Here is a 12,025-nt window from a genome sequence, read left to right as displayed (position 1 = left end):
TCCCATCTATTCCTTACTTCAATTGTATATTAAAGGTAAAGGTAAAGGGACCCCTGACTGTTAGGTCCAGTTGCGGACAACTCTGGGGTTGCGGCACTCATCTCGCTTTACTGGCCGAGGGAGTCGGTGTACAGCTTCCGGGTCACGTGGCCAGCATGACTAAGCGGCTTCTGGCGAACCAGAGCAGCGCACGGAAACACCATTTAACTTCCTGCCGGAGTGGTACCTATTTATCTACTTGCACTTTGACGTACTTTCGAAATTCTAGGTTGGCAATTGTATATTGCTTGTTGCCAATACACACTTTTGTCATGATCTAACTAATTCTTAATTTATCTTAGGTCTCATATCATTCTTGAAGCTACTGCTGAAATTATTCAAATGCTGTGACAGAGTTTAAACTGCTGTAGTTATTTTTCAAATATATTTTAAAGACTTCCCATTTTGAGACAAATTCCTGTTTGGTTTATTCTTTATTTTTTTCTGATAAGCTATCTAACTCCGCATATTCTGTCAGTTTTTGAGTCCATAGAATGAAGACTTTTGAGTTACTTGTGTTTTACTTTGGAATATTACTGTTGGGTTTGTGTCCCTCCCCTGCTTCTTTTATCATTGCGTTTATTGTTTCATACGGAAACAATCTATATAAAATTGCTTTTGAATATGAACTCTTTGCAGTCAATAAAGGAAACTAGGGGTGGATGGGTCAATAAAGGAAATCCATGGGGTAGATGGGTGGGGATGGGTACAAACAAACAAACAAATAAACAAGCAAGAAGGTATTTGCAGTTAGCTCACCTCTTTCATAATCTTGATAGCCTCCACTCTGTGCTGAGGTGGAGGGTACAGAAGCATTCGGTGATAAAGAGACTGCAGGACCGGCTTCATGGACTCCACCGATCCCATCAATCGGACAAGTTCTGCTGCAATGTAATAGATCGTCCGGGCAGCAGGACTGCTAAGGGCAGGTGCATTGGAAGAGCAACCTGACCCTCTGCCGTGATCGGAGACCCCCGAGGAAGGAGAATCAGCTTCGTGACAGATGTTGCCGTGAGCAGAGGTGATGGTTTTGTCATGGACTGGATTTCCCAAGATTACTACAAGAGCCGGGCACAGCTGCTTCCTGAAAAAGAAAAGCAGTGTGAGAGCGAAACAGACAAATAGGTGGCAAAAGCGGAGGAATCAACACACTTCAGTGGTACCTCGGGGTTACAGACGCTTCAGGTTACAGACTCCGCTAACCCAGAAATAATGCTTCAGGTTAAGAACTTTGCTTCAGGATAAGAACAGAAATTGTGCTCTGGCGGCGCAGCGGCAGCGGGAGGTCCCATTAGCTAAAGTGATGCTTCAGGTTAAGAACAGTTTCAGGTTAAGAACGGACCTCCAGAACGAATTAAGTATGTAACCAGAGGTACCACTGTACTCACACTGGACAACAAACTTCAGTTATATTTATAAATGAGATCATTGTAAAGCACTCAGCACCCATAAAATGCCTACAGAAATTGAACAACTACCACGGAAGAGGCATATGTAAATAGAATTATAATATGTATACAGATATAAATATAGCTACTATATCTTTACTGGCACACCTTTTTGAAGTGAAACTGGACAATATCAGGAGTAGCCAAGATGGTGCCCTCCACATATTGCTGAACTAGAATGGCTATCATTCTTGACTATTGGCAATGCTGGCTGGGGCTGATGGGGGTTTGAGTCAAACAACATCTGGAGGGGAGCACATTGGGCACAGCACTGTATGCCAAACTATAATGTAGCAGGACCAGGTGAACATGTTGTCTCAGCAATGAGCTAAGCCAAGGTTTGGCTAAGTGTGTTATCTAAAACAGGGCTGCATCTCATGGCTAGTGAGATGAGAGCTTAACCACATATCCTGGTTTGTATGACACACAAACCTTGACTTAGCTCAGCGCTGTGCAACTGTATAAAGGAGAGGAGCAAATCATCATTTAGCTTACCGTGTCATACGACCCAAGGCTACCCCGGTCTATATTCTACACACACACACTTTTAATGAGGGCACTTATTCCCTTGGGAATGGAGACAGTATTATTATTGGAAAGGCTTGAAAGGGCCTCTGTGGCAAAGAGGTCCAGAGGTTACATTTATCATGGAGAACGACATACTCATGACAATTTCTCATTTACCAAAGCCCTCTTTGGGGGCTTAGTCTTCTTGAATGCAAACAACAATTGAGGAAAAGCAGTTATGTGCTACAAAGTCCCGTCCTCTCTGGTGCATCACGTTTATCCAAGTTTAGAGCCATCCATAAGTTTGAGGGCAGCAATATGGCATGAAGAGCCTCTTCTACTTGTGGAGGGTCCCTGCAGGGTTTACAACCTTGAATGACTTACAGTCCTGATTGGACACAAAGCTATTTCATATTTGCTCCAGTATGGTTAAGCATATTTATGTAAGATGGAAACTCCAGTTTTTCTCGAAGAACGTAATCTTCTTTTAATGGGGAGCAAACCATGAACCCAGTGAGGATTAGATGAACAGAATTGCACTCCAAAAGGTTCCGAGCAGATTTACTTACCATATGAGGTCAGTGAATCCTTTATGATGGTGCATATTAGGAGAGGAACTATTCAGCATCGAGAGAATGCATTCCAGGAAAAGAAGCTGCAACTGCTGATTCTCACTGACAAATGGAAGCAAAGTGTCTTACAGTTTATTGTTCTTTTCAACCAGATGCAATAATACAAATTAAAAAAGCAAATACTTTTTCTTCCTATTTCATGGAGATATACAAAAGGAAAATTCTCTGCAAAGTAAATGAACATGAAAGCAGCTGAATGCAATTATACAGAATCAATTTCTCCTGAATAGAAATATCAATTTTCTCATGAAAATGTTCAGGGTTGTTAAAAACATTAAATGTATTTATCACTTCCCACTTCACAAAATGATTTATAACTCAAGCAGAATTCTAAAAAATAATAATCACATGAACATGGTAAAAACACTGAAGCAATAAATTAAAATATTTTAGTAAAAACTCCCAAACATAATAATATATAATGAATACTGCTGTTCAGTATTAACAACTACTTCACTTACAGGATTGCTCCAGTAATTAAGAATGTGTGCCATTAGCACAAAATACAATCGATATAAATAAAGCTACTGCTAATAAACTGCTTGCAATTACAAAGTAGACAGATCCTACATGCAAATAATTACAGTTATTTAGATGTACGAGTAATTACTTAAACTTAATATAGGACACATTAGTACTGATAATTACTGGGAAATGGGAAATGTCTGCTTTTGCAGTGTAGCTCAGAGTTACTCTATTGTTACCCAATTCACTTCTCAAATAATTTTTCCATGATAATGTTCATATATCACAGCCTAGCACATCAAGGACTAATTAACTTAAATATGTGCTAATTACACGCTGGCATGCAATACTCAAGGTGGATTTCCATTTCTTGTCACGAAATGAAAAGCTTAAGTTGCTGTTAACTGCTTACATGGAACATTTTTTTTAAAAAGATAGCTAATTGTTGTTCCCTACTGTCTTTGAATTCAATCATCAGGTGGACACAAGTAGACAACAGATAAAAAATGAAACTCCATAATGGAGACAGAGTAATAAATCCAAAACTATCAGCAAATCTAGAAAAGTGTGTCACTAATCCCTACTAATGACCTTCACAGGTCTGAAGCTACTGAGTTTCTGCAACAGAAAAATTGCATTAATTTTTTCTCCCATTTTCCATTTTTGTATTGCTGATGGAAACAGCAGAGCACTACATGGGGTTAAGTAGGCTGGTGAGGAAGTGGAGGGATGGGTAAAATACATTTTTCTGTGACATTATCTCTATATATTTTCCTAGCTCTTCTGTATGTGCAGAAGAGCCTTTTTCTTTAAAAAGGAAAGAAGTACCAGAAGTATGAAATAGATGTTTCAATATTCAGGTTGATTCTATACCATAGAGAATGATTCTACCTAAACACAATGTTGGACTTCCCTTGCTCCCCATTTAAATTCAGAAACAATTACTCACCTGATGACTGCCTGAAGTTTTTCACAGAGAACCGCGAAGACAGAGACAACATCGTCACAAAGGGACTCTGTGGTAGAATCTCCAAAAGGGGCAAAGGACAGATATTAGCAGCAGCCATGTGTACACCTAACTACACCAAAGCTTGACACCTGCAGAAACATCTCCAGCTTCAGTGACTTCAAACTTTGCACAGAATATGATGAGGAAGACATGGATATGGCATTGAAAGGGAAGCTTTCTCTGGGCATATGTGCCCCTAATTCAGTGCTCTGGTGCAAAATATGGAATGAAACATCTATTGAGCAAAACTATTCGACCAACCGTTGGGGGAAGGGAATGCCGGAAGCGGAAGGGGAGGAGCTATTTCCTGCAAGTATTGCTGGGAATGAAGAAGTGAGCAGAACTCCATGCAGGGCTTGAAGGACAGCTGCATGAAGGACAGGGAGACACGGGGATGGTGCTTAGGATACCTCTGAATCCAATGCAGCGCTGCTGGGAAGGACAAGCCCCTCTTGGGATGTAAATGCTATGAACTCTCTCTCCATAAAGTCAGATGTAAATATGCGTGAATAAACCATATTTCTTAGAGACACTGCCACCTCTGCCGTGTATCATTCCAAGGGAACACAAAGTCTGGTTAAGGGCCAAGACCCCTGGATCCTTGCTACCGATTGGCAGAGATTGAGGTGGCTTGTAACAAAATTCACAATAATTTTGCATAGGCATGATGGGGGGGGGGAAGGAAGTTGAAGGGGAGAAATAAACCAGTTTCTGAGTAGTTATGAACTAATACCTGGGCTCTTGCACCCCTGAAGGACTCCTTGGCTTTCAGCTATCTATTCAGGAAAGAGATATATTGTCATTAGCACAGGTATATTAGGAAAGTACCCATGTCTACTGAAGAACAACTTTTCACTTTTCTATTTCTAGACATATGAGCAATTACGGAAACCACTCCTGAGACAAGACTCTAACCCGATCCAAGGAGAATTATGGAGTTTCCAGATGGGCTTTCAGGGCTGCAGAAGATTGTTTCTAGGGCCGGGCTCTGAAAAGAATTCTATCTCTAAATGAGATAAACTAATGCACTATGTAGCATTAGTTTTACTGTCTATAATGTTAGCAATTTTATCCTGGATTCCAACATTTCTTTTACATTGCATTATGTATTGCAGTATGGATCTGTGGCTTGCTTATTTATTTATTTATTTAGTGCCATATCAAGATAAATTTTAAATGGCAGGAAATAACTATATGCTGGAATATTGCCCTGAATTTCATCACATAAAATTGCAACGTAAAAGTCCTGTGATTTCCCAGGTTAATGGGGTTGCAAACAGTTTGTTTCTGGATGCTAACATGGAAACAATTTCCATAACATGGAAATGAGCGCTAAACTTCTGCTGGATGCTAGTTTTCCAGACCTGGCCTTTACACTGTATGAAAGATAATATAAAACATGGAAATTATCAGGTAAGGAAACATCGGGGAAAGGGAATAAAGTGCTTTCTGAATGAAGCCATAAGTAGCATTGCGAGGAAATCACAACTCATTGTTATTGCTATAGAACTCACTGGATTCTCTTGTTTTTGCCGTAACTGTAAACTCAAATCACTCAACATCTGGCTGAGAGTTGCCCGCACAGCTGTATTAATACTCCGCTGATGGTAACTGGAGACATAGGTTTCAATGCACACCTGGTTGGGAAGGGAGAAAGGAACAGCAGAAGCAATGTAATTATAGATGTAATAAAATAAAGACTACCAACATAATTATAATCGGTAGAAGTAGGAGGGGGTTATTGGTTTGTTTTGTTTTCATTTTCATTTTATTATGTATTTCATAGTTTTTTGTTTTATGTTTAATTTTGTGAACCGCCCTGTGATCTTCAGATGAAGGGTGGTATACAAATTTAATAAATAAAAATGAAAGTTAAATGACATAGAACTATTTCTGACAACAGTCTAAATTCTGAATCACCTAAGTCTAAATAGTATCATTTATACCACAATATTTCCCCAAGTAAGAAAACTACTAGGACTCCAGTCTGAATGGTTACCTGATAGTTTTAATATAGCTTCTCATATTTTGATGGAAGAGGCTTACTTGTTTCATTCATATATACACACCTCTATTTGGAATGTACCATTTCAGACTCCAGGTAAGAGGTCACATGATTCAGTGTTCCTATATATATATATATATACACACACACACACACACACATACATATATATACATACATACATACATATACTGTATATAAAACCAACAAAAAACAGCTGTACAGAAAACGCTAGATATCAGGAACATCATGAGATCTAGCATAGCCTTATTCATTCTGCATAAGCGCCCTACATTTAAAGCCCATCCCGCCCCCCACCAAGAATCTTGGGAATTGCAGTTTATTAGGGGAGGGAGCGGCGGCGCATGGAGCCAAGATATGTTCAGGGCCAAGATATGCTTCTGTCTGCAACATGGAATATGTCAGCTATCTGCCAATTTTCATGTTTTCTGTAGGCCTCAATAGGCTGCTTCCATTGAGCTTTATGCAGAAATAGTAGAACCCTAACACAGACTTACCACTTTAGTAGGAACTAGCCCCTAGTTAAGAGCAGCTTTAAAAATTATCCACTGACCCTCTTTTATTATTTGGTCTTACGAATTGGAATCATGCCATCTTTACATACTTGAATCTGAGGTGAAAAAGCATTGGGGGGGAAATACCGGTAATAGAATGTGTAAATTCAATTGATAGCTAGGTTCAATTCATGCACAAGTCCAAATTAAGTTGGTCCTCTTGTCAATTGAGTAATTTACCTCTGACCTAGCTGCTAAAGGCACATTCTAGTGGCAGACTTTTATTAACAGCCCAAGTTTGGCTTCCAGTGGAGAAAGAGCACTCACCTCAGCAATCTTAAGTACCGAACTCCCATTCAGCTCAAATGTTGGAGTGTATGTTATACAGAGCAGGACCTGCAATCAAAGGAACAACAGAGGGAAAGAGCTTTAGTAGGACGGTGCCCTGAAACCCTGGCCAAGGCTATGAAGTTCACCGAGAAGCAAGTCCACCACGTGTCCTATCTTTGCTAATCACAGAATCACAAGGCAGAAACAGACCAGAGGGGCAAATCCAACCTCTCCTCAAGGCAGGATCCCACAGATTAATTCATGTAGCTCAGAAGAGAGTATAGGAATAAAGAAGGAGCGCCATACAAAAGTATCTGCGTACGACATGGCTAGTCATTGATTAGCTTTTATAGCGACTAAAGGAAAACTCTATTTCACGTTCCCCCACTCTGCTCCAAATTGTCTGGGTGTCACTACTCAGTCTGACCTGGTGGAAAAATCACGTCCAGCTCTTTTTATTCTGAAGCATATCCACCGATCATCACATGTAGTGACTTGGGTTCCATTCATTCAATTAGGAATGAAGAAGAAGAAGAGGAGGAGGAGGAGGAGTTTGGATTTGATATCCCGCCATATTACTGCCATAAGGAGTCTCAAAGCAGCTAACAATCTCCTTTCCCTTCCTTCCCCACAACAAACACTCTGTGAGGTGATTGAGGCTGAGAGACTTCAGAGAGGAGCAGGGACGCGGACCCAGTTCACCAGATTGCGAGTCTACTGCTCTTAACCACTACACCACACTGGTGTGAAATACAAGTTTAATGTGACATGAAACTGTCTATTTTGGTATCAAACTCAATGACCCAAAAATCTGAAAATGGGGCATTTGCCCTCTGGTCAAAACTCATCGTATGAATTCTGCTTTACAACAGTTCCCAGCAGTCCAAGCTTAGGGCAAGCCAAAGCATAGCTGAGATGGCGTGGAATGCTGGGTTGTGGTCATCTCCACCTAACCTCTCATTTGTGGAAGTAAGATTTTACAATGCCCCTGAGAAGGTTAGCCTGAAAGTAAACCAGTTCATACATGTCTTTTCACACACTTTAACAATCCTTGGGTTGCAAGAAATAGGAAATTTGTGGTTACCAGGAAAAATGCTAGCTATTATTCACTAGCAATTAAATATATCCATTGAACTGTGCATTTAGCCTGAAGGACAAACGTGTACAAACTGTAACAGTGCACAAAATACTGTAAATGTCTTTTCATAAGTTTTAAAATATTAAACTGTGGTATTATGCAAATTGTAAGAAATTTTCTGCAAAATGGCAAGCAGAAATTTAAAGATTCTACCCAAACATTATCCGTAGAAGAGAGGACTAGAATAGAATCCTCCCTGTTATAAAACAGGATTTCAGTGGCCTCTGTTGGTATGATTTCTCTGCTCTCTCGTAACACAAACTGAATGGTTTAAGAAAGCCTGAGAAAACCTAAAAAATAGAAACTGAGCCAGTAAAAAGTTAAATATTCTTGTTACCAATTAATAAACTCAGAATTATAAAGGTTTTTAATGTGCAGCTAAAACACAATAAGAAAGTTGTCTGCAGGATCATCTTAGGGATCCCATTCCACATTACTAGTGCCAACTTTAAAAAGCCATACTGTGTGTAATACAAATATCGCTTTTCAAAAAGACAATATACCTGGAGCAAGGTCTCTAACTCAGAGCAGTTTAAGGAGGGCACCAAAATTGCTCCACAAAATGGAAAGAAGAGCAAGAAACAGAAATTTCTCCTATAAAAAGAGAAAGCCTGCTATGTGTAGTAATGTCGACTAAATAGGCAAACAATATTAGGATTATTGTCCTCTTGCAAATGCCCTGATGAATGCTGTTTCCATTAATGAGTGATCCATAATGAGGATGTGGATTTTAATTACGGCCAGAGTGCTTTCTGTCTTGAAAAAACTACTGCTTTGCTCCTTGGTTGCCCAGACCACACAACTGATAATATGCTGATGAGATTTTTCAGATCAACAAGGAAAAGAAACAATAGATTATGCCGTCTTTATCAGAACGAAAACCACTTCCCCTAGAACTGGGTTGGACAACCTTTTGAAGTTAAAAAGGTAAAAGGTAAAGGATCATTGGATGGTTAAGTCCAGTCAATGGGGTGCGGTGCTCATCTCGCTTTTCAGGCCAAGGGAGCTGGCATTTGTCCACAGACAGCTTTCCGGGTCATGTGGCCAGCATGACTAAATTACTTCTGGCGCACGGAGGACTGTGACGAGTGCCAGAGCGCACGGAAACACTATTTACCTTGCCGCTGCAGCGGTACCTATTTATCTACTTGCACTGGTGTGCTTTCAAACTGCTAGGAGGGCAGAGAGTCCCATGGACTGCAAGAAGATCAAACCTATCCATTCTCAAAGAAATCAGCCCTGAGTGCTCACTAGAAGGACAGATCCTGAAGTTGAGGCTCCAGTACTTTGGCCACCTCATGAGAAGAGAAGACTCCCTAGAAAAGACCCTGATGTTGGGAAAGATGGAGGGCACAAGGAGAAGGGGACGACAGAGGATGAGATGGTTGGACAGTGTTCTCGAAGCCACTAACATGAGTTTGGCCAAACTGCGGGAGGCAGTGAAGGATAGGTGTGCCTGGCGTGCTCTGGTCCATGGGGTCACGAAGAGTCGGACACGACTGAACGACTGAACAACAACAGGAGGGCAGAAGCTGGGACAGAGCAACAGGAGCTCACCCCGTTGTGTGGATTTGAACTGCCAATCTTCCAATCGGCAAACCCAAGAGGCTCGGTGGTTTAGACCACAGTGCCACCTGCATCCCTTTTAAAGTACTTCTGTATGGCCTGTGCCTTTTTGTTTATAGCCTGCAGGATTGCACAAAAACAGCTTTATAAAATGAATGCAACCCCCACCCCCAAATCCTAGTCCTAACAAAAAGGAAGTAACATGAAGCCCAATTAAATTCTTTCTTCTTCTCCTCAAGTATCACAAATTTTAAGCCCACAAATCTTAAAGGCTCCTGGCTGTTGTTTTAGAAACATTTCAGGTTAAGTCTTTACAGAGTATTTTATATACCTATAAATCTGTCCATCCTTCACTACAATGGAAAAAGACATATAATTCAGAAAGGGCAAGGGAGACTAAGAGCCTATTATATATTATTGTGAAACATACCACACACACAAACACACACACACACACACACACACACACACACACACACACAAGTATCTCACAGAAGAAATAACTGCTTGGAAATCTACAAGTGTGTTGGTATTTTGCAGGTTTCACAGCTATAACACCAATTCCCCAATCATCTTTTCTCCATATCTATTTGGATGATTACCCACAATACACTAAATGAAAAGCATTCCATGTTGCTAAATTAAACGGTCAGCTAGCAAGCAACAGACCCTCACATCAGATGCACACATCTATGCAAGTGTTGCTTGGGCTTTTCTCCAATCATGTGCTCTAGACCACCCACATTCAGAGAGAGGTGGGTATAATGGCAGCTTCATAAACCAAATGTAATAACACTTCCAATCAAATATGCTGAGACGGGAGAGAAAACAAGGGGGAAAAAATCCATGTCCAGTAGAGCTGTAGGCAAGGGTCTGTGTATAACAAAGATGAAACAATTGTGTGGTATTAATACAGGCATACAGAAGCAAGGAATAATCAGCATATCTACAACACAGTCTTACACCTAGATAAGAAGTAAGGCTATGAAGAATGTGAGATGCATTCCTTGGGGGTTTAGCCAGCTCTAGAATTCTGTTGTGAAATTTGCCCATTATACAAGGACTTGCCTGTCCGTAGGTCCTGTTTCAATATATGTATATTCCCACAGTTTGCTGGGCATTTTAGGTGCTCTTTTAAATATTCTCTCAGTCATGGGTGGGGAAACACTTCTGTATTAACAGATTCCCCCATACCTCGCAGAATGTCTAAATGACCCAACCACATGGGCAGAGCTTTGTGTTGATCCATTCAGGGGTAGGCAACCTAAGGCCCCTGGGCCGGATGCGGCCCAATCACCTTCTCAATCCGGCCCATGGACTTCAGGGAATCAGCATGTTTTTACATGAGTAGAATGTGGGCTTTTATTTAAAATGCATCTCTGGATTATTTGTGGGGCATAGGAATTCATTCATATTTTTTTTCAAAATATAGTCCGGCCCACCACATGGTCTGAGGGACAGTGGACCGGCCCACGGCTGAAAAAGGTTGCTGACCCCTGCTTGTGGTTGGATCAATTAAATACAACCCCAGCTGCATAGGATCTGCTCGTAGATACCTCAACTGCTCACATATGGCTGGGAGAACATTTAATGGGTGTGTCACTAATCTCAGATTTATTAGTTTGTTTTTAAGCAATGAAGACTTCATATGGCATTCACAAATTAAAAATCACATCCTGGGTATCCTCTGGTGACTTCTGTTTCAGTGTATCTGAAGAAGTGTGCATGCACACAAAAGCTCATACCAAGAACGAACTTAGTTGGTCTCTAAGGTGCTACTGGAAAGAATTTTTTATTTTGTTTTGATCCAGGTATGTAATGAACATTTGCTTTAAATGAAAATTAGCTGCAGCCCTCTGGCTCATGATCAATACAGCTGCTCAGGCTCATGATCAATACAGCTGCTCAGGAAACACAGTAGATTCCCTCTCTGATAGGAGCTTTGAGGCAGCTATGAATAAGATAAGATGACCAATACAAATCAAAAGTTATTAATGGACAGGCTCTGAAGAGGTCCTAAACAGTAAAGAGCTAAGGGACAGGGAGACCAAAAGCAAGTAGTGGGAAGAAACCCGAGGGACAGGTTGACAGAAATGATGACTGAAGAAAAGGCCCAAGAGACAAGAGACAAGTGACTGAGGCATGAATGAACTAATCAGGGCAGGACTTTGAAGATGAGCAGTGCTGAAAATGCTATGGAACGAGAGAGAGAGAGAGAGAGAGAGAGAGACAGACAGACAGACAGACAGACAGACAGACGCAGGATTACCACTGTAATTGGGATAAAGTAGACAATACTCTGAAAAGCAAAAACCTGAAGAAATAATGGATGGATGTAGACATGAAGCTGAAGAAAGTAACCTACGCCTTT

At 40.7% G+C, this 12,025-nt stretch overlaps 1 protein-coding gene across 1 annotated transcript in view; it reads right to left on the bottom strand.

Moving 5' to 3' along the window:
* The window catches only part of ARFGEF3 (ARFGEF family member 3), a 72,784-nt gene that overhangs the window by 34,340 nt on the left and 26,419 nt on the right, over window positions 1–12,025 (bottom strand). The window contains exons 5-10 of the mRNA XM_033143877.1: window positions 6,948–7,016; window positions 5,615–5,737; window positions 4,834–4,876; window positions 4,041–4,119; window positions 2,564–2,668; window positions 799–1,123 (exon numbers count right to left, since the gene is read on the bottom strand). Coding sequence (XP_032999768.1) covers window positions 799–1,123; window positions 2,564–2,668; window positions 4,041–4,119; window positions 4,834–4,876; window positions 5,615–5,737; window positions 6,948–7,016 — 744 coding nt within the window. The remainder of the gene's footprint in view (window positions 1–798; window positions 1,124–2,563; window positions 2,669–4,040; window positions 4,120–4,833; window positions 4,877–5,614; window positions 5,738–6,947; window positions 7,017–12,025) is intronic.

Source organism: Lacerta agilis, chromosome 3 (assembly GCF_009819535.1).
Source record: "Lacerta agilis isolate rLacAgi1 chromosome 3, rLacAgi1.pri, whole genome shotgun sequence".
NCBI classification, from domain to species: Eukaryota; Metazoa; Chordata; class Lepidosauria; order Squamata; family Lacertidae; genus Lacerta; species Lacerta agilis.
Note: the sequence above shows the minus strand (reverse complement) of the source record. Positions and strands in the feature narration are given on the sequence as shown.